General features: G+C 39.7%; 5 protein-coding genes across 10 annotated transcripts in view; 1 reads left to right on the forward strand and 4 right to left on the reverse strand.

Annotated features, from left to right (window-relative positions):
• LOC113014007 (14-3-3 protein beta/alpha-like) overlaps window positions 1–1,608 on the reverse strand; it is a 4,618-nt gene extending 3,010 nt beyond the window's left edge. Inside the window, exons 1-3 of one of the 5 annotated variants that reach the window (XM_026155299.1) lie at window positions 1,462–1,608; window positions 482–541; window positions 89–390 (exon numbers count right to left, since the gene is read on the reverse strand). In XM_026155299.1, coding sequence (XP_026011084.1) covers window positions 89–382 — 294 coding nt within the window. In that variant the 5' untranslated portion in view covers window positions 383–390; window positions 482–541; window positions 1,462–1,608. Of the gene's footprint in view, window positions 1–88; window positions 391–481; window positions 547–1,461 lie in introns of all 5 variants that reach the window. The other 4 variants (XM_026155301.1, XM_026155298.1, XM_026155302.1 and 1 more) reach the window with 4 other exon arrangements.
• Window positions 1–7,189, forward strand: part of ognb (osteoglycin, paralog b) — a 20,139-nt gene extending 12,950 nt beyond the window's left edge. The window contains exons 1-6 of one of the 2 annotated variants that reach the window (XM_026155295.1): window positions 4,543–4,816; window positions 4,909–4,987; window positions 5,360–5,524; window positions 5,609–5,811; window positions 5,895–5,987; window positions 6,107–7,189. In XM_026155295.1, the coding sequence (XP_026011080.1) occupies window positions 4,718–4,816; window positions 4,909–4,987; window positions 5,360–5,524; window positions 5,609–5,811; window positions 5,895–5,987; window positions 6,107–6,277 (810 nt within the window). In that variant the 5' untranslated portion in view covers window positions 4,543–4,717 and the 3' untranslated portion in view covers window positions 6,278–7,189. Of the gene's footprint in view, window positions 1–4,542; window positions 4,817–4,908; window positions 4,988–5,359; window positions 5,525–5,608; window positions 5,812–5,894; window positions 5,988–6,106 lie in introns of those variants that run through there. The other variant, XM_026155296.1, reaches the window with a different exon arrangement.
• uqcc5 (ubiquinol-cytochrome c reductase complex assembly factor 5) lies at window positions 6,799–10,446 on the reverse strand. The gene is made up of 2 exons (XM_026155303.1): window positions 10,134–10,446; window positions 6,799–7,392 (listed from the first exon to the last, which is right to left on the reverse strand). Exons 1-2 carry the CDS (start codon window positions 10,285–10,287, stop codon window positions 7,301–7,303), a joined length of 246 nt encoding a protein of 81 aa, XP_026011088.1. The 5' UTR covers window positions 10,288–10,446; the 3' UTR covers window positions 6,799–7,300.
• Window positions 10,447–12,794: 2,348 nt separating this feature from the next.
• Window positions 12,795–16,497, reverse strand: kctd6b (potassium channel tetramerization domain containing 6b). The gene is made up of 2 exons (XM_026154856.1): window positions 16,440–16,497; window positions 12,795–14,267 (listed from the first exon to the last, which is right to left on the reverse strand). Exons 1-2 carry the CDS (start codon window positions 16,464–16,466, stop codon window positions 13,581–13,583), a joined length of 714 nt encoding a protein of 237 aa, XP_026010641.1. The 5' UTR covers window positions 16,467–16,497; the 3' UTR covers window positions 12,795–13,580.
• Window positions 16,498–20,462: 3,965 nt separating this feature from the next.
• abhd6b (abhydrolase domain containing 6, acylglycerol lipase b) lies at window positions 20,463–26,280 on the reverse strand. Its single transcript, XM_026154855.1, has 9 exons — window positions 26,007–26,280; window positions 25,661–25,792; window positions 24,057–24,213; window positions 23,612–23,725; window positions 23,382–23,514; window positions 21,746–21,903; window positions 21,507–21,561; window positions 21,327–21,427; window positions 20,463–20,788 (listed from the first exon to the last, which is right to left on the reverse strand). Exons 2-9 carry the CDS (start codon window positions 25,783–25,785, stop codon window positions 20,609–20,611), a joined length of 1,023 nt encoding a protein of 340 aa, XP_026010640.1. The 5' UTR covers window positions 25,786–25,792; window positions 26,007–26,280; the 3' UTR covers window positions 20,463–20,608.
• Window positions 26,281–27,790: the final 1,510 nt, after the last annotated feature.

Consider the following 27,790-nt stretch of genomic DNA (forward strand, 5'->3'; position numbering starts at 1 on the left):
ACAGCAGTAAAGGTTTGTTCAGATTCACAATAACACGTACCACTTTCACTAGAATCTAAATTGGGACTGAATAATGAGAAATCCTTACAAGCACATCGTTGCAGATTTCTTGCAGCTCAGCTTCTATCTTCTCCCGGTATTCACGTGCCATCTCCTGTTTTTTGTCATTGCCCTCAGTCTTCTGCTCAATGCTGGAGATAACGCGCCAGGATGAGCGGCGCGCTCCTACAACATTCTTGTAGGCAACAGAGAGAAGGTTGCGCTCCTCATTTGACAGCTCAGAGTCTTGCTCTGTCACTGCCTTCATGGCTGAAGCCATGTCATCATAGCGCTCAGCCTGCTCAGCAAGCTTGGCCTTCTGTACCAGGTCGCTCTTATCCATTTTCTAGACTGGGGAAAACAAGACAATATTAGAAACAGCTACAGTTGCAATTCACCAAAACACAAGAAAGAATGTTTCAGGCACATTAGCCATTCACACCTGTGTGGTGTGTGCGTTATCTTAGTTCACACGAACTTGCTTCACCTTGCCGTGGCACACCTGGTCTTAACAGATGAAAACACTTAATTCAATGACAATTCACAGGGTATGCTTTGTGAACTGGGCTCTTTGGCAAGTGGGTCAACCACACTCATCTCTTGCTATGGTTAGCCGCTAGCCAAGTTATTAGCTAACCCTGCTTCGCCCTTACCGTCCCAACCCAATTTCATATTCACGAGTTGAATCAGAACTCTTCGCATATCTAAATATGTCAAACCGTGTATAATTATTTGCTCTGCTGCCTTTTTGGCTCGCTTGACGTTCTTTCGACCGACACTTGCTGTACCAGCGGAAGCCTTCCCGGGTCATGTTTAATGCCCTCCCACAATGTTGCTAGCAAGGCTAGCGAGGATAGTAGATTTTCTAAATCGCGGCTAAACTGGCTTAACAAATACGACAGTGCATATTAGAAGACTTCATATTTTTCGTTCATATTTATAGCCGCTAAACTATCGTATGCGCGATAACCAAAGTAGGAAAAAACGAATGTAGTAGCTAACAGTTCGCTAGCATCGCCGCTAACAGTCACGGCTAGGCCAGCGAAAGCAACCGCGAATTTTTATGTAAAAATACGCGGTTTGGGTGATGGCAGTTAATATTTGTTATTTTAAGTAGTTATTACGAAGGGGAATACTGAACTGCACCGTATTACTTTCGCTTTGATTTCGTTTTAAGTAGCTGTAGCAGGGCCCGCCCTGGCTGCCGAGCCTGTCAGAACAAAGTGTCACGGAATCTCACCGTCCGCTAGCAAGCTAGCAGCTAACGCTAGCTTAGCCTTTCACCAACCGAGCTAGCCGTTATGTTTCGCTTCTCAGTGGGATTCGAACGAACACGATAGAACAGGCTTTCGAACAACGAGCTACCAATGAAAACCTAGTGTTAGCATGCGATATTCATACATTCGAGGTTATTGCACTTACGATTGCGGTGACTTTTAATCCTACTGTTTTTTCTTCTTCTCGCTCGCTCTGTGGACGATTCAGCCTCCGTCCTCCGTCTCACTTAGCGTATCGTTCAGGGCAGTACCACTTCCGCTACACGGGCACTTCTGTTTCCTCTTTTCTCACCGCACATCTGCCTTACGTAATGCAGCCTCTGCTCACACGGTAAAGGCAATCAATGGATCCAAGCGTATTTCTTTATTCAGAATTAATTCAACTGTTTGATACTCTTGCATTACATTGCTACAGTATTGACATATATATGCATTCAGCTTATATATGTATACAAGCTAAATGTATATGTGAAAGTCGCCAACTGGATGATTTTGTGATTTAGTACTCAGCCAAAATAAACATTATCCGCACGAGAGGAGCCCTCTTTACCATTTAAATGGGTTACAAGACTATAGACATGTATGATCAGATAATTGGAGGGTCATGTGGGTTTAAATTAAAACAAAGAAACAAAATAATACTTTCCATATTGATGATCAAAGGTCAAGGTCAGCGTTTTTCTCAAGGGCACTTGAGCAAGTCAAGATTTTAATGAGTGCAGGCGCTTGCTTGAACCTGATAACCAAACTGACGACTGAGGTTAATAGCAGCAGATATAAATATAAATGTAAATTTTATATATATGTAAAAAATTATTCATCTTCTACATATTTTTAAAGCAATTGTTTGTGTTAATAAAGTAAATGTCAACACAACAGTATAACCAGTCTTGTTATTTTCACAGCAAAATAGTATTTATTATTCTTAGTTGCACTCCTGTTTCCTCTATTTGCTCACACTCCACCTTCAATGGCTCTGTGTGCACATCTCCACCCTTCTTAAGTCATATAAGATCATTTTTGTCCCAACTCCAGTAGAAACTGAGGTCAGGCTGTGTTGCATAAGTGCACTTAAAATTGCAAGTTTAATAATACTTTTTCTATTAAATCATTATGCAGATAATTACATCTGTAACCTATTTTTTTCCTAATAACTGATGTTCTACAACTACTGTACTAAGGCCTGTCACTCCATTGCGTATGTCTGTGAAGGTTCTCAGTCATCCAGGTCATCGTAGTCAAAGGAGCTTGCAAAGAAAAGCGTCTGGACTTCTTTAAGTTACTTGAAGACGTTTCACCTCTCATCCGAGAAGCTTCTTCAGTTCTAAGGTCAAATGGTGCAGAGTCCCAGATATAAACCTAGTGGGAGTATCCCCCCACAAAGGGACAAAACGACCCCCTGATGATCCTCTAATCGCCTGAGCCAAGGTGTGAAACTGGGTGTGGGTCCCAATCAGCCAGAGTTTCGGGTGAGTTCATTGTGAAACCTGGCCCCACCTTATCATGCGAATTCCTGAGATCAGATGGCCCAGGATGTGAGTGGGCGTTAAGGCGTCTGGGAAGGGATCTCAAAACTGGATTATAGATGGCAGAGGGTTGGTGTCGTAAACCACCGCCTCTGTTCAAAGATGGTCGCTCACAGTGGACATAGATGGCTTCTTTCACTCCTCTTTCAAACCATCTGTCCTCTCTGTCCAAAATGTGAACATTGGCATCCTCGAAAGAGTGTCCTTTATCCTTAAGATGCAGATGGACTGCTGAGTCTTGTCCTGTGGAGGTGGCTCTTCTGTGTTGTGCCATGCGCTTGTGAAGTGGCTGTTTGGTCTCTCCAGATGCCCAGACCTCTACATTGGAGAGACCAAACAGCCACTTCACAAGCGCATGGCACAACACAGAAGAGCCACCTCCACAGGACAAGACTCAGTAGTCCATCTGCATCTTAAGGATAAAGGACACTCTTTCGAGGATGCCAATGTTCACATTTTGGACAGAGAGGACAGATGGTTTGAAAGAGGAGTGAAAGAAGCCATCTATGTCCACTGTGAGCGACCATCTTTGAACAGAGGCGGGGTTTACGACACCAACTCTCCTGCCATCTATAATCCAGTTTTGAGATCCCTTCCCAGACGCCTTAACGCCCACTCACATCCTGGGCCATCTGATCTCAGGAATTCGCATGATAAGGTGGGGCCAGGTTTCACAATGAACTCACCCGAAACTCTGGCTGATTGGGACCCACACCCAGTTTCACACCTTGGCTCAGGCGATTAGAGGATCATCAGGGGGTTCTTTTGTCCCTCTGTGGGGGGATACTCCCACTAGGTTTATATCTGGCACTCTGCACCATTTGACCTTAGAACTGAAGAAGCTTCTCGGATGAGAGGTGAAACGTCTTCAAGTAACTTAAAGAAGTCCAGACGCTTTTCTTTGCAAGCTCCTTTGACTCTATTGCGTACTTGTGTGCATGTGTGTGTGTGTCTACAGCAATCTCATTTTACGTGTCAAATTAAAATTTACAAATCTTTGCTCAATGAAAAAAAAGGAATTAATTAATCCCATTTTTTCTAATCATTATGAACTTAGATTTAAACTTAGATTTATTTAAAAAACAAAGAAGTAATGTTTTTTTGGGGGGGGAGATTAGGTTCTGATTTGAAGAACCTGGCTGTTCATGGTTTTAGGAGCAGCTTCTGCAACGGACTGATCTGATGTATGCTTAGAATAATTTGGAGAGTCTGATCTATTGGAAGTTAAGTTAGTAAATGATGGAACAGTAACTATCAAACTATGTGAAAGGTCGAGGCTGTAGTTAAGGCAAGCTGTTGTGATCAAACAATCAATAGAACTGATCGGGACACGTTTTAGTGGACAGGCACAGGACAATAACCTCAACCACAGCAGTTATTCAGAAAGAGAGTCACTTCTGATAAAGAAGCAGTCCAAATGGATGGAAAACAATCCAAGTAAAAAGATACTCAACAGTTTGCTCTCTCTGCTTCACTGCTGGTAAATCAATCAGTTTTTCAAATGTAATACCTTCATCCAGTACCAAGCTGTTCCCCCAGTAACAGCAGTGACACCCACAGAATTTAACTGTTTCATGCATTGGGTTTACTCAATGGTTTTCTTATGATCCAAAGTTTTCATCACTTACATCCCCATCGAGCTTTAAATGCTCATCTGTTGGACAGAAATAAGGCGACACAATCTTAAAGAGTGACCCGGACCAGTCGATGTGACACAAATACAGCGTGTATTGAGTTAAAACTAGTTTCCTTTTCTTACTCAGCAGTATGCTGGCAGCTTAATAAAAGTGGATGGAAAATTTTCCTTCTCAGATGTACCCCAGATCTCAGCCTAGCAGACAGCTCTGTCCTCCTCTCTCCAGCCACTGAGGCACAATGATACCATTAAGGATTTTAATTTTCACATATGTAATGCTCCCATGGATAGTGTCTTCTGCAGCAAAGGGTGAATACATGGAAGCAAGAACACCTGCAGTAAGAAAGCTTTGGGGGGAGGTTCAAAACTATCTTCAAGGACGATATGCACAAAAGTGAGAGCTAACTGAGATGATTTCTTCTTTTTGCAGAAAGCTACGGTACGTGCGTCGGACTATGGCGTCCTGCAAGACACAGATACTGATGGTGGAGTACTTCCAAAAGCAGAAGGTAAGGTTTATTAAAAAAAAAAAAAAGTTTTCCACAACTCTTTCAAAGCTGATTATGCAACACTTGCAAAGGCATTCTTCCACATTTTTGTGAATGGAGCTAAAGCTCATGTTACGTAATAATGGGACTGATCAAGTGTCCTCGGCTAAACTAGGTGCAGTGCATTTTCAAGTGCATACACAACTGTTTCTAGTTTAGTTGCAGCTAATTAAAGGACCTGTGTGTACACCACATTTATTTTTGTTTTGCTGGATCTTTGTTTTCTTTTGTTTTGGGGTTGTTGTTTTTTTTTTTTGGGGGGGGGGGGGGGGGTTGTTTTGAGAAGTGTATATAAATGATGCCATATGATGAAAAGATGTGTGATCATTTCAGTTTTGCCAACATGTCTACTGTGCGTTTGTCTGAGTGGATCAGTTTACTGCGAGGACGTGTCCCCTGACATGTCAGCCGTGCCAACCCTGCCAAAAGAAACGGCGTATCTCTATGCTCGCTTCAACAAAATCACAAAAATACACAGGGAAGACTTTGCAGACACAGGTAAAACAATACTAATAATTTTAAAAATCCTTTGAAGTATTCTTCTCCTCTTAAGTTTTTACTTCCATTATTTGCATTTTTCAGCTACTTTAAGAAGAATTGACTTGTCTGGGAATCTCATCTCTGAGATAGAAGACGGATCTTTCTCAAAACTTCCCAATCTTGAGGAGCTCAAACTCGCAGAAAACAGACTGACCAAACTTCCCATGCTGCCATCCAAGCTAGTAACTTTTAATGCCAATTTCAACAGGCTTAAAAACCAGGGTGTAAAGGCAAATGCTTTTAAAGTAAGTTGCCAAGTAAATGCCTAATGTTAAACCCCTGCAGAAATCATCATCGCATGTTAAATAGTGGCCTTGTGTTGTTGCAGAAACTCACGAGACTGGCATACCTTTATCTCGGAGACAATGAACTGACAGCCGTCCCCCATCTTCCAGAGTCTCTTTACGTTGTTCATCTGCATGTAAGTTCATCTGTTATTTATTTTGAAAAAACAAACAAAAAAAACTGCAGAAGAAATGAAATTTGTTTTCTGTCTGGAAGTTGTAGCCAAGGTTGTGTTCTTGAATTGATCTCCTGCAGAACAACAACATCTCAACAATAACAGATGAGACGTTCTGCAAAGGAAACACAAGCCACTACATTCGGACCAACATGTACGAGGTGAGACTGGATGGGAACCCCCTGAAGCTGTCGGAGCACCCTAACAGCTTCATCTGTCTGCAGTCTCTCCCTATTGGCTGGTACAAGTGAAACACAAAAGAAACTGAGGCAGACTTTGTGAGTCAGTTCTAGAGCCCGACCAATATAGGATTTTTAAAACTGATACCAATAATTGGATATTTAAAAATCTGATATATCTGCCGATATTTTTTTTCCTTTTGGGCAGACAAAACAAAAATTTCCCTGGCATTTCTTATTTCTAGTTATTCATGAGTCCTTACTAATGTGACAAAGTTGTGGATTTACATTCTGCCCGACTCTGCTCAAATCAGCTGGCTGTTGTGTTCATCACATTTCGAACATATGCTGCCAACAGGAAAGTTGGGGTGTGTCCTCTGATGGCCAAGCTATGCAACAACATAATGCCTCTTCTTTACTTGTTAATGAAATGTGTCGCTATGCACGTATTGGCAGATAGCCAATATCGGCTGATAATATCAGCTGGCCGATATATCGGTCGGGCTCTAGTGAGTTCTTGGTAAAGTGAAGGAGAGTGGGATTAAGATGCACAGTTAGTGCACAGAAAAAAATATAAATAATGAAAAATAAAGTTCTTAAGCGACATTTTTATAGTGATACATATATCGCACAGTTGAAAACTTACACAATTAGAAATCTTTTATAACAAAAAGATTTGATCAACAAATGAAACAGTGTGTTTTTTGTTTAAAAGCAATATCCAAAATAAAAACACCTTTAGTCATTTTTTTAGTTGGTACATGGCGAAGATGGTTTCTCTAGCTGGTGCTATGCAATGTTTGTTTTTTTTAAAAATATGAGGCATTACAACGATGAGATCTCAATATGGTTTCCACAAACACATAATGCCTTTGTCGTTATTATTTTCATCTTTCTGAAACGGATTCTTCTACCCTGTTGCTTTATACTGCAGTGCTGCAAATGAACACTATACAAATAATAAAACCTGCATGTTGGAAGTCATTGCACCATCAGCTTTTCACTCGTTTCTTTAGCAGCATTCATAATTGCATGGGTGTCCCACACTGTCTTTAGATGACGTGTCAAGTCCTTATTTAATCCAATCATCATCTTTCACTTGGCTGGAGACTGATTGAGAACTATCAATCCATCTGCTATCTTTTGCTGGTACTCTCGTTCTGACTGTTTTCTTCTGTAGACATCATCTGGAAAGAAAACAGATTCAAAAGACTGAAATGTGTCTCCAGTAAAAACTGCACAGAGAAAGCATTCTGGATACTTGACACTGATGTCTAACTGAAAATGTGCCAACTATCAGTTTATGTGTCACGGTAAGAAACACACTGGTTTATGCTACTAAACTGTCAGTGTCAAAGTGAGCATGCACAGCAGATATTTTGGCTTGCTGAAGAAGGAAAGAAAGACACATGTAACCGCATAACATTAGTAATGAGTGCATACCACTCAGGTGGGGCAGTTCCAGGGTTCCGGATATTTAAAAAAATCCCCCCCCCTCAAAAAAAAAGGAAAAAACACCTTTTTTTTTTTCCACTGCTGGATAATAAAAACAGACATTTTCACTTGCAGAGGCAGGTGGAAAAAGTTGGTGTTTCCTTTTTCCCTCTGCTACTGCAAGTGAAAATGTCTGTTTTTATTATCCAGCAGAATTTCTAAGCAATCTGGGCAATATCTAATATCTATAACAAAATGACTGCCAAGCTGACAAACAACACAGGGAATAGTTTTTTCTCCTCAGTAGAGAAAAACACTTCTTTTGTCCCCAAATGGCCTCTCAATATCACAGGATAATATGTGCAGGGTGGATTTTTTTTTTTTTTTTTTTTTAAACACAAGAGGATTTGAGCCCTTTTTAGTTCTGACAGCACATCTGGAATAATGAGAAATGGGTTTAGTGAGAGTAAAAACACACTGGAGTCCTTTTTCTTTTCAGTCTTTGAGTGACCCCGCTCACTCTATCTCTAGCATTGTGACAAATGTTCCCTGCTTTCATGCATTCACTGGATGGTCCATTTTCTTCAGCTAGAAAATAGTTCCCCCCATAACTAACTAACCTACGTAACTCTACCTGGACATATTATAAATTAAATGTTAGCAGGAAAAGAAAAAAAAAACAGTTTGCACCATTAGATTATAACATTTTTGCACTCACCCGGACATTTACTGACAACTTCCATGTTTTGTGTATATATCAATAACACAGCAACATGTGCATCAGCATTTTTTTAGTCTTTAACCTGTTTTTCCAACTTGAATGGGTGTTCGTATAATTAGGTGGAAACTTGTTTTTCCAGTGATTCTGACACCATAGTTCTTTCAAGTGCATTTGTTAGTTAACCACTGTACTCAAGTACTTAACTGGACCACCTACAACATTACCACATTTCAAAGGGACACACAGAGTATTACATGCATTTAATGGATGGTTACTAGTTATTTAAAGATTAATATTTCACAAACAAAGTTATTTATTTTTTTAAAAATAAGTTGTTTATATACTACTGCTTTATAGCAGATAGTGGTTTAAAAAAGCTCCCAGATATAACATTACAACACTGTTTCTACATTAATATCTTATGGTTACAATAATTACTGGAGCCTGTCCCAGTTGTCATAAGGCACGAGGCGGAGTACACCCTGGACAGGTCGCCAATCTGTTGCAGATCTAACACATACAGACAGACAATTGTTAACACCTACAGCTAATGTAGAATCACCATTTAACCTAACACACGTCTTTGGACTGCGGGAGGAAACTGAGGTACACACAGGGAAAACAATGCAGACACAGAAACTGCACAGAACAAGGCCCCAGGTTAGATTCAAGCACAGTACCTCCTTGCTGCGACAACAGAGCTAACCACATTGCCCTTAAAAGAAAATGAATATTTTCACAATTGCTTAATTTCTTTAGGTCAGCTCAAGCCTCCAAAACATGAGGATTTCTTGATTATATGACTGTAAACATAAAGGTTCCAATCAACCGGCCAACTGGGGCCTTTCAGTGTGGAGTCTGTAGTGTGGTGCCTGTGTGTTTCCTCTGGCAACTCTGACCTCCTCCCACAGTCCAAAGACATTCACATTAGGTTAACTGGTGGTGGTGTTAATGTGAGCCGCTCTGTCTCTCTGTGTGTAAGCCCTGCAAAAGACTGGCAACCTGGATGGATTTGGCCCAGTAGGAATCCCAGTAGAAGATAGGCCCCGCAAATGGCCTAATTTGGTTTGAATAGCCATCTATCCAACAGGGTGACCAAACCCTTTTAAAGTTTGCTTAAAAACACTTGATCTTTAGCGTATTCTGTGTCACACGCATTAAATTGGTGCCATTTGTTCTACGACATAGTTATCTCCAGTAATTTGGGATAATTATTCCATAATAAAACGTGTGTTTGTTTTTCAGCTCTGAAAATGTAATGTTGGCCTCTTCTCCTCCTTCTGAATTCATGAAAGCTCAAAAATGCCTCCCATTGGAAGGACCTGTAACTCACAGTTTTCATACTGTTAACATATAATAACATTGATAAAAAATCATCTGATTCTGATGGGATCACATGGGAACTCTTCTCTGATTAGACTGCTTTTAGACCCGTTTGGAAGGGTCGACAAAAGTGTTGGTACACACCGTAGGTACCTACAACTATCTAGTAACTACTGACTGTAGGCACTCTCAAGTGTGTCAAGATCACTGTAAACTCGAGGTAAACACGTGTACGAAAGCACTGACCACAAGCATTGGAGTAATTTCCCAAACCGGTAGCTAGCATATAACCAAAAGAAGAGCACACTGGCGCCTTTTATTTGTCCTTTAACATTTGCTAGGTCAGCTAACACAGCTAGCCTAACTTATTAAAACTAGCTAACTTATCTATTAAATAGATACTCAACGTGTCGGTTAGACTAGCTGAGTGAACCCATGGCTTACACTTACAGAAAGTCTCTTGTCCTATCCTCACGTTGATCATGATCCACTCCATGATTCCCCCGATACAGAAAAAGATTGGAAGGAACCTGTACGCACCGAGGCGACGTTTCCCCGGGACAATGTTCAGTAAGTCTTTAATGGTTTTACTCCTGTGAAACATCCTGACACACAAACTGTGTCCTAACAAACACTTCCACGGCGCCCCAGAGAAACTCTGAAGGTGAACTGTTAAGAAACAGCGTGGGTAAATACGAGCAGCACGTCCTTAGCAAATGTTATGAGAGCAACGGACGTGCTAAGTTGGGTGCGTTAATTTTGTACACTGGCTTATACAAAACGGGCGGAACACTCAAGGATCTACAGACTAACTGAGAGCAGCTCGAGGATTTGAAGGAAAACCAACGCACCCAAGAAGAGTCGTAACATCCGGGTGGTATCGGTGTATGTCAAGTGGTGATATTCTGCTCCTTTATGCATAACATGACAGAAAAATACACAATGGGTGTAATATCTAACTATATATTATTGTTTCCATTGCTTTTTACGCATTCTCTGAAACTTTTGAAAACGACCTCCGATTCATACCTGAGAATGAAAATGGACTATTTTTTTAAGTTTGATGTTGAATCTGAATAAATACAAGGCAGGAAATGAATCAGTCTTGTATTTGTAACAAAGAAAAGATGCAGTTACACCTGTACAAAATTACATCGCCTTTTTGTACTAAAGCTTTTGGTCTCACAAACATTGAGAATTAATGCCTAAATTCAAATATTCAGCTGTCTGTTAATGGCAAAAAGCCCCCAAAACATATCCATCACTATCCAGGCACTGCTACAGTCTCTATTTTCATTCACATCTTTCACTTTTTTGGATTTGAAATCTATAGCTAAGGGGACTGAGGACGGTGTAGGCAAAATATAATTTAAGAGGTGCAGGCTATGACACACGTTTAGTTAATAAAATATTAAAACCTTTTTAAAAAATCTGTGTATAGGCTACACATTTTTACAATTCACGCAATGATAAATTAAAAATATTATTTAAAAAACTGTTCTTTTCTACAAATGTTCATTGACACTCTATCATACCATACACTTACATCATCCCATCTGTGCTTTACCAGATGGGATGATGATTATTATTACTACTATGAAAGTATCACTTGTTATTTATTCTCTTATCACTCATTAACACTCTGTCCTTTTCTGCCTGTTTGCACTAATGCACATACTGATAGTTCTCAACTGTATCTTGTTTTTTTACTGCAAGTCTGCACACATTGTTTCTGTTTGTCTTCCTGTTTCTATCCCTATTGCATTGAGGATGCAAAAGGCACAAGAACTTCCCTCCAGGTTAATGAAGTTCTCATTGTATATTCATAGTAATCTAGTTTTTGGTCAAAACCACAGGGAGCCAGTGGAGAGAAGTAAAAACAACAACAACAGCAACAACAAAATGCCACCTGGTGTAGGCAAAAAATAAAATAAACACAAAACTTAATTTTATGATTATATCTCCTTATATTTTGGACCTGAAAATGTACATCAGACTGGTGAGAAAGACCTAGTTTTTCATGTTTTTAAGGAAATTGTACACTGCAAACCAAAAGAAGTTAGTAGAACTTAAAAGTTGAAGCTTATCACACCTCCAATATTTTGATTACATTTAACTAAAATAAAAGTAAAATGTTTAATAATTAAATTAAAAAATACTTAGCAAATCAACCCAAGTGACAAATAGAGAGGGATGGTTTGGATATGTGCAGAGGTGGGATAGTGGATCTTGAAGATTGAGTTCTAAGGCAGGAGAAAAGAAAGTGGAAAGCAAAAACTTAAGACAACGTGGGCTAATGCTAGAATTCAAAATCTCAGTTTGATGTTCATGATAAAGCTCTTTCATTTGTGAATTTTAAAAATTTCTGCCAAAACTTACCTGTATAGTATTTGGGAAAAAAAATCATCGGTCCAATAAGACTGCTGTCAAGTCTGGCGTAGAATGTGTTGGGCATGCTCTGTTTGAACCCCTTTGAAGGTGGATCACTGAGTGCATTTAAAAAAAAAAATACATATAACCAAAAATAAAAATTTATTTGTTAAACCTTGCATAATGTTAGTGCAGGAAGAGCAACTGATGAAAGACAGACATTTTACTTTTACTCCATTGTCTTTCTCAGAATCTAAACCAATCCAGCTGTTATATCACACTAAAGACTAATGTCATTTATGTTTGGGGTCAAATCAACCCCAGAAATCAAACCCTTCCAAAGAGGTCTGCCAATTAAATTAAAATAAATTAAAATAATATAATTTAATTTTACTAAGTAGCAGGTTCTTGTGAAAGAGTTACATTACTTAATTTAAGTACTTTGAGTATTTGGTTTTACAATGTACATAAAAAGAATATACAATTAAATCAAGATGGCTTGTTTTGTGAAGAAAATCAGTTTTAAAAAATATTTTTGCAAAACTATTGCACCTAATGTTAAACATATACACGCTTTATTATTCAGATGAATCATTGTGTTTCATAGATGTTCTACTGTATTTCCTCCAAATAACAGCTATAGTGACTTTGTACACGACTGCACGGAGCCTTGATGTTAGAACTGACAAATTACATCAGATCTAAACATCAGAGTTAAAATGAGAAACTATGCAAATTTAATGAAATGAAATACACAGATGGGTTTATTTTGGCTGCGATGGCTGGAAACATTACTGGTGATATGAACAGTAATAGTATGGTGTATTTTAAACCGCGCACAGGACATATGTACAATATACATACACAAAACAGTCAGACACATGCAACAACTACTGGGGGCTTCAGAAATAGTACCATACAAGGGGCTAGACCTAAGAGACTAATTTCAAAATCTACTAGAAACTGACCAAGAAGCTACTGAGCTAAATAAGTTATTATTCATATTATTAGTATTATAAAAAGTATACTCCTGACATCTTACAAAAACATTTAGTGATGTGTCTGGAGTCAATAATAATTTTAAATTAACTTCTACAGTTCTATTTTTTTCTACAAATTGTGGCTTAACTTCGTATGAATGCATTTTATTTTTTTTTACTATTAAGGTACTCGGCATAGGCAGACTCAAATCATACCTTCTTTATGACCTCATTTCTAAAGACTTTTTTCTTTTTAAAGCCACCGTTATTCCTATAATAATAATTTACCCACACTATTTTAGTACAGGGACGATTCAATGTCCCTATATGTATAAAATCCCATGTTTCTATGGTAGGCCTTGCACTCTAATAAACATGTGTAAGGATAGCACAGGAAAAGTTGTAGCCCCGAACAGGTGAATAAATCCAAATTCACATCTTCTTTGATTTTTGCTTTCTGGATTTTCCTTTTTTAAAATCATGATTTGCGTAATATAAAAGACAAATCCAGCAGTAGTGTCACCTATAACAATTGTGCTACGTAAACTCAGTCTTCAACTTTATGAGCGGGTCTGCAGAAAGTCCAGTGATGCTCCACCGTGTTCTCATTGGCACGCTCACTCATGTGATGCACGCGTGTGTTCCGAATGGTGAAGCCCTGTTTCATTATGTAGTCCATCAGGTGAACCCTTAGGGACACCTCTTGGTGATAGTCACATGGTCCAAAGGTGAATGACACTTGGCAGTCTCTGGTGTCCATCATGTGTTTGTTCCACTTGGTGAAGTTGTTAGAAATACCTTCTAGCAGGGCATGAACCTTAGTAGTTATGGTTAGCTGCGTGATGATAACAGCAACAGGGTTTGAGTACTTTGACAGTTTCCGAGTGCTGGAAAGCTCCACGACCTGCTCAAAGATGTCAGGAGGGTACAGCGGCTTTGGATCGTTGAGGCACTGGATCAAAGGTTCGATCTGGTAGAAGTCCGCCTCTTTCCTCAGGAGGTCCGTCTCTGTGAAGTCCAAAGGAAGGGTAAGCTCAGATGTCCGCAGGAAGTTCAGGATGTACCGGAAAAGTGTTCCATCCCGGTCGATGAAGTAATTCCCTTGGGAATCGCGGGTTGTAGGGAAATCTCCTCGGAACATGGCTCCCAGCATGGAGTCCGGATAGCGCTGCAGCGTGGATAAACTGGTGGTGTATAGGTGGCCTCCCACGTTCAAGGTAACAGGAGTAGTCATCTAAAAGAAAAGAAAAACCTGTCAAGCTCATGCTATTGGAACTATATAAAAAAAAAAATTACAATGAAAAAAATATGGTAAAACATGAGTGGACACAATACAAGTCACTGAATCTAGAGCCCCCCCCCCCCCCCCCCCCCCCAAAAAAAAATAAATCAAAAACCTTTTAAACATCAAAGTTGCACAAAATAGTTTCCCACCACACGAAATTTATTTTAAGTATCTTCATAGTTTTATTTTTGAAATACACCAATTTTTATATACTGCAGGAAAAATGAAAATAAATATTATAATGCAAATTTGCAAAAAAAAACAGCATATGCATCAAAATAAACTATTTCCAGCAGTGCAATATGAGTCCTAAGCATCCCAGAAACGACACAAAGTCATAAAGTCAAACATAACTTTTAAAAACACCAGTATAGGCTCATAAGGCCCTGATGGTAAAAAACTACATTTCCGCAAAATGACATCACTTCCGGTTTCGGGCAGGACATGGAGGACATGGATAGTTCACGCTGATGGACATAGGAAGTGTTACAAATAGCTGATCGGATTGGCAAAGCGTGTTTCTGGAATATTATGTTTTTGTTGCTGCAAGTGCTTTTTAATGCAGTTTTTGCAAAGCTATTGTAACCCACATCAGATTTGTGGGTTGTGCTGCTGCATAAGGTTGGAGGTGTAATTTTCCCTCCCCGCCGCTAGGAGGCGAGTATGCCTTGAGATGACTTTCTGTTAGTCAACATTTCCTGTTGTGGAAGCCGTTACTCACGAGGCAACCGTTACTCACGAGGCAACCGTTACTCACGAGGCAACCGTTACTCACGAGGCAACCGTTACTCACGAGGCAACCGCCAAATTAGCTGAAAGATCCTGGATCTGAGATCTGTGAAATACGGCCGTGGGAAGGGATCTCATTACTCTGTTGAATGTGTTAATGTTTAAAGAAGTTGATATATTTTTCTGAGAAATAATTCAAGTTGAAATATCTTAAAAAGAAGAACAGTTAAAAGCAAGCTGTTAAAAGGATAAATATGGGAGAGTGAATCTTATAAGTTTATTTATTCCCAAAAGGGTAAATATAAGGTATATTTTCTGTTGCACTAAGACCTTGTGTGATGTAACTAAAGTTATTTTATGATGGTTGAGACATTGTATAACTAAAATAATTTGTTATACTTGAGCAATACTTGACTGAAAGATGAGTGATGGAAAAGGCATAGATAAAATAGTAATGTATGCACTCTGCACTGTGTGCATAGATTGGTTTTTGACCAGGACTGGATCATTTGAGATCTGAACCCTGTGGGTTCAGTGGCGAGCCAATCCCAAGAGAGTGACTGTCGACGGACCCGAGTGCGGTGTGGCCAGCCGTGGGATCCATCTTCAGCGAACCTCAGGACTATTACTACCTTCCTTGATACAGATAAGACTAACACTTTAAAAATCTACCCGGGTAGTGTTAGAACCAATGGACAGAAACACACACACACACACACACACACACACACAAGGAACTCTAATTTCTCTTTCTAAAGAGAAGTGGACTGAGCAACGGGAGCGGAAGCTCTTTAATTGAAACTCTTTGGAGAATTTCCTTAAAGAGGATGTTGTTTTGATTTTATTTTTGGACCCTTTAATGTGCGTTTGTGCACTGTAGGAAGCCGGCTTTAGACAGGCAGGGTTTGTAAACTTTACAACTTTCAATACAGTTTCTATTCAAATCACATCTTATCTATCATTGTGTGGTTCCTTCTCTGCTGATCCTTTCAAGGCTCCATAGTCTTACCTAGAACTTTCTGATACTGGTCCAAAGTCGTCAAGACAATAATTTAATGCATATCTCATGTTGTTTAATTGTAATACCTGTTACACTATATGTGGAAGGAAACTTTGACTTAGGACAAGCTGATGGCATAAGATGTAAGTACAACGCCTCCGGTTTCATATGCAAAAAAAATTATTGCGCTAGCTTACGTGGTTGCAGTGCTACCGGGATTTAAAAATAGTTACGCAAAACAGAGCGTGCCTGCTCCGACTGGCTTTAAAGGGTTAATGCAGGATTTGCTTTATTAGACTAAACTAGTTTCAGCTAAAGTGGCAACAGAGCAAGTTTATGTGATTATGTGATCCATTGTCAGACACATGTCAGGTTTCTTAGGTGTCTCTTACCCTATGGCCCCAGTCTCCATTATCCATTTGTAGAAGAGTAGCAGCTTGGCCAGAACCAAAATAGAGAGGGAACGAATGAGGATCAGCTCACTTTGATTTCACCTGTGAGAAAACAGTGATATTAACATCAGCTGTAACAAGACTTCATATGCAGAACAAGACGGACACAGTCTTGTTCTAGGTTAAATGAGGTTTTTCAGTACAGACTTAAGCATCTGTGTGCATGCCTTGAGTTATTTGAGTAAGGGTAAGCGTAAATAAACAGACTGTGCAAAAGATTTGAGTGGTGTTATTTTCAATGTGACTTTACCCTCTTACTGTGAAGTCAGCAGCCTGGGATGTTAGTAGATGCTGGGACTCTTGTGATAAGATTTTATTAAATTTGCATTCAGGAACAGGTGGAGCTGAAGCTCTGAACCTTAATCCCAAAGCCAACATGGCATTGAAGTGCTTTGTGTGCTCAGCACAAGTCTGAATTTCTAAGTATGGATTTTATTTAATTTAAAGAAAATAATCTCAAAAGCCACTCTGCATAAACACGAGATGACAGGCTTTTGTTTTAGCCTCCACAGTTACTCATGATAGTTGTCATAAACCTTACTAATCTGGCTGTTCTTCTGGAAATTCTGACATTATTCTTTTTTACATAGTTCTCCAGCTGTACCCAATCAGGGTCAAGAATAACAGAAAAGGGAATATAAGAATACGCTATAAAAACAGTAATGTCCTTAAACCATCATTAAAGTAACAAGATCAACTGGGGATTAAAGAAATACAAATGACAATAACAATGTTACCAGATGTCACTATACAGTATTTCATTGATATTCACTGAGTGTAGTAAAACAATTTGCACTGCTGCGACAGAGGAGGATGTTAGGGTGCAGCAGGGTGATATGGAGGAAGATGACCTGCTGTGGCAACCTCCAAGGGAGGAGCCAAAAAAGGAAGTGCTTATAAACACACACAAACACGCACACACACACACACACACACACACACACACACACATATATATGTATGTGTGTGTATATGTGTGTGTATATGTATGTATGTATTAGGGGTGCAACGATACACAAAATTCACGGTTCGGTTCGATACTTTGGTGTCACGGTTCGATATTTTTTCGATACAAAAAAAATGTTCATGCCTTTTTAATTTGTCATTTATTAAAATTATAAATATATATTTTGACTCAAAAGTACAGTTTTTAAATTTAACCCTAACCCTTGTGCGTGTTTTTTATTTTGACAGCGAATACGCACCTGCGGACCACTTATGTGCAGCCCTGGTTATTTAGCTCATCATATTGCAGCCACAGAAATTCTTTTGTCCATGAAACCATAAAGCTGCACTTTCTTTTTGCCTTATAGTCTGATTTGTCATAACTTCTCCGTTTTGTGGTAAGCTTTTCTTTGGCTGTCACTTCTTCACCCTGACCTGTCTTATTTGGCTCAGCAGAACTAAAATATATATCTGTCTGTGAAGGTTCTCGGTCATCCAGGTCATCGTAGTCAAATATATATCCTGCTGCTTTTACACACGCACTCACATAAGCTCAGCAATTCTCTGCGCGATCAACCTCTCACATGTTTAAGCTGCGGGAGATTTCACTTGTCATGTTTGCATAGTAAGCTAACAATTAATAAGACGATGTCAGAGGAATTGGTGCACAAATTATCATCACTCACAGATCAGTGCTGTCGCTCTCTATACATAGTTCGCATGATTGCAAAGTGAAAGCAAAAAAACAAGCGCAAATTCAAACGCAATTTCAATATGTCACATATTGACAGTGGCTCATCGATGCCAATGACATAATTACCCAGCTACATTTCTGAAAGAATGCAAAAGCATTGACATATATTTTTCCTTCCTACAAAAGCCCGACAGGCAGGGCAGAGATAGATTTTGGTACCCCGACTGAAAAAAATCGCTAGCCCCAGGACGTCAGGCTAGCGATATTGCAAGCCCTGTATCTGATTGAGGAATCACTCATCTTTGGAAAAGAGAGTTTATTACAGAGAAATGTCTCTTTCCAAAATAAAAGCTATACTATCCGCTTCTTCTGGGCTATATTCTCAGCAGCATATTAAACAGCTGTCTAAATGACTCGGCTAAAGTTAGTAGCATGCTTACTTGTTTTTTTTTCTGCTTCCACTTGTCTTTGCACTAGGATGATGTCGGCGTAAATGTGCAGTCATATTCGTTGTGTTCCCACTAGTGCTTTCAGGTTAATCTCGTTGAAATGACCTTAACGCCACAGCACGGCAAATCTCCGTTAACGAGCTACCGCCGATCGCCCCGTGCATGGGGCTAGACGGCCAACACGTTAACTGCGCTAACACACTAGTTCCCACCCATGTAATTGAGCATTGCATGGCACATCCAACATACTGTTTTACTTTAGTCCATGACTCGCTTACCTTCAGGGTCATACGTCACATGAAAACCAAAATAATTCCAAAGGCCAGATCTGAATGAGGGTGGTCCATGGGGGAGGTCCATGTTGTAAGGGGAGCTTAACTTCTGTCTCGCTAGCTTGCCCTGCGCTCTTCCTTCTGACGATGCTGTCTGTGTTGAGCGCTCAGTGAATCTGCGTTCGACTACTCCGCCTAGGCTGCACTGTCGACCCTAGGCGGAGTAGTCGAACGCAGATTCACTGAGCACTCAACACAGACAGCATCGTCAGAAGGAAAGTTGATAAAATAAATTACAAATTTTGTATTGTTCGATACATATGCGTACCGAACCGAAAGCACTGTATCGAACGGTTCGATATCGATACGAATATCGTTGCACCCCTAGTATGTATGTATGTATGTATGTATGTATGTGTGCGTGTTAATTTAAAGGAAATTGCCAATTTAAATAATAAAGCACTACTATCCACTTTCCCAACTTGTGTACCACAAGGAGACACTTAGAGTATCTGCATATTTCTGTATACTTAAAGTAATAAAGCAAGTATAAGTAAGCCAATGTTCTAAGTAAGAGAGTAACTGATGTAAATTATACTCGCAGAATTTGGTTTTATGATCTGAGCTTTCATCTATAGGCAAATAACGTACGCGGTACAGTCCTCATTCTTAATTTCCTTTAAGCAACCCTTAGTACTCCCCATCTCATTTGTTATGCTACTATAATGTGGCTGGTTGCAGAGCAGCAAATACAAGGCTTGGTTCTATCAATTGCTGCTTCCCTGTTTAAATATAAACTTAACATTTCACTTTCAAAGCATGAAAGTCGGGACTAAATAGCAGAAACCACAAAAGCACTCAACTTGAAACTTAAACCTGGCGCAGATAAGCACCCTATATAAAACTGCCCACACAGACCTGTTTTACTTACAACATTTAACTAAGGTGTATTGGTTCACTGCATGCTAGTGAAGCCAGCTAACCAATGTTTCTTTAAAATATCCAGTCGACAGTGCCTTTGCAGTATTTGCTGCCAACTGGCTAACAAGCTGCTACAGCAAGCCCCGAAGTGCATTTTTAAGTTCAGTACCGTTACTACATCACAAACCCAGCTCGGATACACAGAGCTGTGTGGCGTGAAACACAATGAAAGCATACAAGTTAACATACAACCCGCTAATCTAGCTAATTGCTAGCTTCTGGTTAGCAAGCTAACGCAGCTAGCATCCCATTAGCTGCTCCTACTGCTAAGGTTAACGCCAGGGTCTTAGTAGGACCGAGCAGTGAGTGACACATGAGCTAAAACCATGTCTTACCTGCTCTCTTTCGTGCGTACTTGTATGTTTGTTTTTATTCAGCGACAGAAGCCTGTGGTTGGTGTCTAACGGTGCAGCTTGAGAGTCACTGATGTTTACCGCTGGTCGCACTGGGTAACTGTGCTCGGCTCCGGGCTAAACCAAGACTGCGCACACAAGGAGGATCAAGGAAGAGAAGGAGGGAGGTCCTGGTGCAGCTGCAGGCGCCTCTCAGTGAATCACGCTCACACATAAACGCATGGTCGTTTTATTATCGTCATGCAGCTTGTGTTATAACAGAAATGTGATTCATTCACACTGAAGAAATGCAGGAAGCCTTCAATAATTTCTTACTATCTTAATTGTACATTTTTGTGAGGTGTCTGCATCTTCTATACAAAAGCAGGAGCACTTGGAGCATTAGAATAACATGAAACGATGAAAAGTCTTTAGGTCAGGTGGCTTTCTTTGTGCCACTTCTGGCATTTTGCTGCAAGATGATGAACTCCAGAATGAGTCTGGCTGTCCGAGAAGGCCTCTCCATCACCACAGAGTGTCCGCAGTTCTCCAGCAGATCCACTCTGCATTCAGACAAGGTCTCTGCAATCACTGCCGCTCCAGAGACATCCACCACCTGAGCAAATGCAGATGATTACCAGTATGTCTATGACAGGGATGCCAAACTAACTTTGCACTGCTCACTTTGATCTTAAGTGGTGTGGACCAGTGAAACTCTTCTTTTTGTCAGTGTAAAGAAGTTTATCTATGAATTTAATCGAAGAGGAAAAATAGTGGGAAAAAGGAACTTCTCTGTTATTTCATTTTTTTTTAATTTGTTACCTATTTACTTTGGTGAAGTATAAATGGCCATGGGGGAAGTCTTTATCAGTAGCCAAAGCTGTAAAACGTATAAAAATGCAATTCAATTTACGACCTTCATATTTCCCAAAGCCGTCCAGTGGGCCAGACTGAAGTCTTTCTCAGCCCAAATCTGGTACCCGAGCTTTATGTTTGACACCCCTGCTCTATAAAGTTTCTCTTTAATAGAAAGCCTGAGCCACCACTTTCAGTGTACAGCACGTGTGCACCTGGAATATGAATCTTCAGATTAGTTTAGACGCAAAACCTGCTGTGTAATCATTTATGTACTTGGAGTCATTGTGTTAGTTTACCTGGTCTTGTTTGCCCCATATCACTTGTAAAGGTGTGGTTATTAGATGCAAGTGGTCCTGTAAGGCGTATCTTGATTTCTCACCTACAATCTCCATAAAAACTAAAGAAAAAGAGAATTTACTGGAATTTTTCCACTAAACTGGAAAATACTGAAATATTTCAATACAAAGTGAACTGACCCTCTTGGTAAAATGTGTTGTGAGGCTCTCGGACATCTACCAGGCCTTGAAGGATCTAATCAGCGAAAAAGTAGCTTTAACAAAAAGTTCACAAAATAAGCCAAGCTTCGAATAACAAAGCAATTCAGTAAGACGATTACTACTCTGTATTTGTTATTTTTATAGTCTACATCATGATTGCAAATTATTAGCGCATAAAACAAAACAAAAAAAATGTATACTTGAAATTAAGGCCTGACCTGCTGAGGAATTTTAAAGCGAACATGGGAGCACAGTTTGAACATATCCTCCATCTCCTCGGGTGTAGTGGGGATCAGCGGGATGTTCAGGGTGTAATTGCTGTGTTCCAGGTCCTGCACATGATTGTCAAACTTGGTCTCACATGGATGTCTTATTCCTGCAGAATAAAATGATGATTTTGGACACAAAGTTAATTTCATGCTCTGTATTAATCGGTTTGCTATTAAAAAGGCACTATTTAATCTCCAGAGAGCCCCCGTCCTCATATGGGGACAATAAATTGTGGCTTTCCTGCACCTTATCCTTTACTCTGTTCAATAATGTGATTTATATTTTGCTAAACAGTGTCTTTATCGTGTCTTGGCATAAAATAAACCCAGTCCCAATCATTTAATGTTGCGCCCTGGGAAAATTAATTGCATAATGGGTCCAATTACAGATCCAGTCTTAGGTGGAATGTAGGGTTTATATTAGTAATTAAATATTATGTCTAGCTGAACATATTTTTTTGTCATGAAAAAAAAAGTAACAAACTAAGCAACCTTCACACTTTCAGAGCCCATATGCTGCAGAATGAGTGCTCACTTGGCCAACCAGTTGAACAGCATTTCTCAGTGGCACTACTGGTTAGCCTGACCCATATCCACCCCCCCCCCCACCCCCACCTTCCCACACACACACACACACACACACACACACACACACACACACACACACACACACACACACACACACACACACACACGTTCCTCCTTAGGATAAACGGAAAACCACCATAAAAGAAACACTTTGTACATTTTAAATAGTCTCCCTCATGTAAATACACTGACGTTGTCAATATCTTGGTTTTTCATACATTGCATTGTTCATATTCGGCTAACAGTGAAATGTGTTTAATAAATAAACTTACATTAAAGTTCATACTCACTTGTGTTGAGTAATTGTGAAAACAGCATTAAGTTAAATCCACATATATCTGGCATGTCAGGATGTGTCTTTATGATGTTGAATTATGTTAATTTTATTAGCCATTTTGTCAAACTTTTAAAATATAGTATGGTATTACACTACCTCTATTTTGAACAAGAAAATGAATAAAACTAACTGTATTTTGTTAACCCACTGATTCTAAAAACTTTGGATTTTCTGTTTCTACATCTTATACATCTTAGGACCCTACTCTATTTCCATTTGATCACAGAGGTGAAGTCCTTAGTTGGAGCTCTTCCTACATCTAACTTCTTTTTCTGTTTTTTTGGTAAGTTCCTTCATTTCTTTCTATCTGTCTATTAAGAAATGTGAGTGCCTGTTTAAAGTTAAAATATTCACTCTTTCCTGCATCCAGCCTCTCTTTGGACAAAGCACAAAGGGCTCATTGATGATGGTTTACACAGGAACACACAAAAGTGTGTTTCCATGACTTCAGAGGACAGTGTACTGACTTTCATTTCCTAAAGAATTACCACAACTCTAAGCACTGATTGCCGAAACAAGTCTTCCCTCTAAAACGTACTCCCTTTTTCTCACCATATTAGAACTGAACCCCACAAAGTGACCTTGACAGCAGACAGATTTCATCACAGCATAGTACGATTGGGCTCACGCATACACAGACACACAAACACACTGACTGACCATCTGGACAGATGAGAGTCATGCTACAGATTTCTGAGGGATAGCAGGCTGCGTAAACCCCGGCTACATTTCCCCCCATGCCGGTTCCAACCAGATGGAACTGTTTCCTGTTTAAGCGGATGGTTTCCACAAACTGAGAAGAACAAAAGACAAAAACAGAGTTTTACTGGAATGATTTAGGCACCTGACAAACACACCAACATATTTTAAAAACTATCTATTGGGTGTACCTGATGGATTCTTTTGACCTGCCCCTGAATGGAATAATCATCTATGTTGGTGCGTGTTGTGCCCTCATGGCCAGGCATGTCCACACACATAATGTGCAGATGTTTTGGCAGATACTGGAGCAGCAGAAGACAAAAAAGAACGCTTAATGTCATTAATATGAGAAATGCATTCAAGCCAAGAAAGGGTGTTTTAAGAAGAATTTCATAAACAGCACAATATGTATTTATGAAATCATTTCTAATTAATGTTTAAATTGAAATAAATTCCAGTCTTTCTCTTGGATCGTGTGACTGATGGAGCATAACTCTACTGGATAAATGTCTGACTAAAAGCATACATTCAGCCTTTCTTTGACAAAAAGTTTGAGTGTTAGCTAGTTTTAAGCTGAGTGTTAGCCCCATGAGCTATTGGGAAGTAAAATGTGATGTCTAGTGTCAGCCAAACCTTGACAACAGTGAGCCATGTGTCTTTGTGAGCAGAGAAGCCATGCAGCATTAAGATCGAAGGTCTCATTCCAGGCTTTCCTCTGTAGGAGTAACAAAAGCGATAACCACCACAATCCGCATAGCCCACCTGCAGGCCCAGAGTCCTCCTCCAGTACCTGAAAACAAGCAGGTACCATATCTGAGCTACAAAGACTTACATGCAAATTCAAATCTGGGCTTTCTTCGCTGAAATGCTTTAAAGGATTAATGATGAGGCAGATTCTTTTTCTTGGATAGTCACAGCAACTAAGACACAAGAAATATCATTAAACAAAGTATGCTAGGTAACCAATGCCACAGTTTTCAACAATGTCATTGATAAATGAATATTATCTTTAGAGCACCTTTCCAAATTAGAAACCACAAAGCGCATGACAAGAAAGGGCAAAGAAAATCCAGGTACACTATACAATATGTACATACACCACTTTGTTAGGCACACTTGTATAACTGCTTATTAACACAAATATCTAATCAGCCATCACAGGGTGAGATGCGAAAGCTCAAACCGTACATCAGAATGGAGCAGAACGGTGATTAAGTGACTTTGAGAGAATGGTCAGAAAGAGAAACTATCCAATGAGCAGCATTTGTCTGGGTGGAAATTTCCTGTTGATGTCAGAGGAGAATGGCCAGACAGCTTTGAACTAATAGGAAGGCAAAAAAAAAAACCAACAACCCTAAAATAACCACTTGTTTCAACCAGAGTATCTTTGAACATTCAGCAGGCCAAACCTTGAAGCAAATGGGCTACAACAGCAGAAGATCCCATTGAGTGCCATTTCTGTCAGCTAAGGACAGAAAAATCACACAAGCTCACCAAAACTGGACAATAGAAAATTGCCCACTTTGATGAGTCTCCATTTCTGATGTGACATTCAGAGTGTATGGTCAGAATTTGGCATAAACAAGATGAAAGCATGGATCCATCCTGCCTTGTACTAATAGTTCAGGCTGCTAGTTGTGCAGTGGTGTGGGGAATATTTTCTTGGCACACTTGGTACCAGTTGAGCATTGTTCTAAATATTGCTACCTATTTGAGTATTGTTGCCATGACTATCCCTTTATGGCCACAGTGTACTCATCTTCTTATAGCTTCAATATAATGCACCATGTCACTAAGCTAGAATCAGGCTCCAATTACAATGAGTTCACTATACTCAAATGACTCAGTCCCCACATCCCAGTCCAATAGAGCCCCAGTGAGTGGGGTAATGGAAGCCAGCAAATCTGCTGTAACTATGTGATGCCATCATGTCAATATGGACCAAAATCTTTCAAGGATGTTTCCAGCATCATGTTAAATCTATGCCACAAAGAATCAAGGCAGTTCTAAAGGCAAAAAGGGGGTCCAGCCCAGTACTAGCAAGGTGTACCTAACAAAGTGGCTGTTGAGTGTAAATCATAGATTCAATCAGATAGAAACATCAATAATGTGATTAAACCTCATCCTGGATTAAGTTAGCATTCCAAACCAAACATTCTGACTGACACATAAAAATATATCATAGAATAGTATAAAATATAAATTGAAGCACAGCACAAGAAAGTCATCTACATTACCAGTAATACACTTTAATTAATGCAGAGGGCCAGAGAAGAAAGGAAGCCAGAAAGGCCAGGATGGGAATAGCCAGTGTTCCTCCAGCAATAATACACAGGTTCACCACATCCAGATCAGCTGCCATGGCTCAACTGAAAATAAATGAACACAAACTCACGCATTGTCCTTCTGGGGAGAAATCTGTTAAATAAATTCCACATAATTTCCATATTTAGTTAAGACTATAAATAAAGGGATGTCTTTAGGATGTGCATGTGCACAAAATAACATGATACAAGCTGTAAAATAACTAAAGCGCGCTTCTATAACAAAACACACATGCTAAAAAAAACTGTAAAAACTTACCTTTGAGATGATTTCCCCTCCTTTCTTCTATCTCAGGCGGGAGCATCAAAAGTGATTTTGTTAAATAGGTGCACAGCATGCACACTCTACAACATTTATTTCTGCTATTTTTATGTGCAGAAAGTATCAGTGGTTAACTAATATTTCTAAAATGAAAAGCGCCTGTTGCAGAGGGCAGTTATTCGTTTCAGATTATGCCTGCTCTGAATAAACTCATTGATTCTCATCGTCGGGGTAAAATAGGCCACTCCATCATTGGGTCGATCATTTAAAGTGAACACAGGCCAAGCTTTGTGCAGACAAGATAAATTGGGGTTCTGAATCAGACTTTAAATACTGAAAAAAAATTTTTTTAGTGTGTATGACAGACCTGTCTTACTTCCATCTGGGACGAATCCCAGAAATAAATGTGCACTTTCATAAAAGGTGCCTCGTTTGGTCAGATGCAGTGGCACTCACTATTTTTTACTGACACGGTTAGTCTGAGAGTGGAGGCTGAGGAAGGCCAGTCCAAACAGCCACATCAAATTACAAGCTGAAGCTTAAGGCTAAAACTAACCACTGGGTGTCATTATAGAGGCAGACTGTTTCCTGCAGTGTGTGGTAAAGTTTCAAGGGTCCTTTGCACAGGGTGTCGTGAGGACCTAACTTTAAGATGTCGTCACTTCCAGTTCAGTGGGGATTGAGGCTTTTAGGGAATTGGATACAGATTTCATTTGCAGATGTGAGCGACAGAATATCACATCTTTGCAGACATGCTGCCCTACTGCATTGATGCTGACTCATCAGACTTCCCCCAGTGCTGTGTACATTTCTATATTTATTTTTCTATATTTATCCAATGCATAGAGATGTGTCAAAAATATATACAGATAAAAACATGAAGCAGAAAAATAAATCATAACCCTAAAAATTAAAACTACATTTTCCAGTTATTTTCAACTAGATTAAATCTGCTCAACTAAACTTTGCAAAGTAACACTGGGTGTGATTCTGATTTAGAATTAATCAGCAGTGTTTTTCTGTTTATCACCTTGTGTGCATCAGTCCAATCAGAGTCTAAAGGTCTGTAAAGCACACAGTACTGACAACTGTTAAATAAACAGCTGATAACTGCTGTTGGGAAAGTGACGTTCAGCTTCTGAGATCTGCTAAAAACGCCCGAGCTGTTCATTATACTGTGATTTTAGTAAACTGGTTTAATCATTGTGGTTATTCACAAACGATGTCAAAATTTAAACTGAACCCAATACAAAACAAGGATTACAGAGTAAAAAGGCTGAAGTTCACAGATGCCACTCTGCTGCATCTCTGGTCCACTACAGATGACCTACATGCAAAGTAGAGCAGAACAAATGGACACGGCAATGCTGCAGAGGGGCTCGCCTTGCATGGGAATGATTCTCATATTTGAGTGTATATAGGATGGAGGGGATGCTCCCAGTCTGCTCGCTTTGACTACATCACGTTAGCCGTCGTATTATGTCCTGAGAGGAATACTTGGTGGAGCAAAGCTGGCAGAACAAAAAAAAAGAAAAGCAATGTAGCGACACAAAAACGTGTCACGATGACACATTCACACAGGTCAGCTGTTTTGCTGGGAACAACGACCTCATTGTGAAATTTTAAATTTGCCAATAGGATCGTGTTGAGAAACACTCGGCCTCATCCTTAAAGAGTAACTGTGAGTGTTTGGGTTGCTTTAAGGGAGTTGCTGCAGTGAGTGTTTGTCTCCCAGCAGAAAGACAACCACACAGGCATGGATCGATTAGTGAAGGAGCTTA

The sequence above is a fragment of the Astatotilapia calliptera genome, chromosome 20 (genome assembly GCF_900246225.1).
Source record: "Astatotilapia calliptera chromosome 20, fAstCal1.2, whole genome shotgun sequence".
Taxonomy (NCBI): Eukaryota; Metazoa; Chordata; class Actinopteri; order Cichliformes; family Cichlidae; genus Astatotilapia; species Astatotilapia calliptera.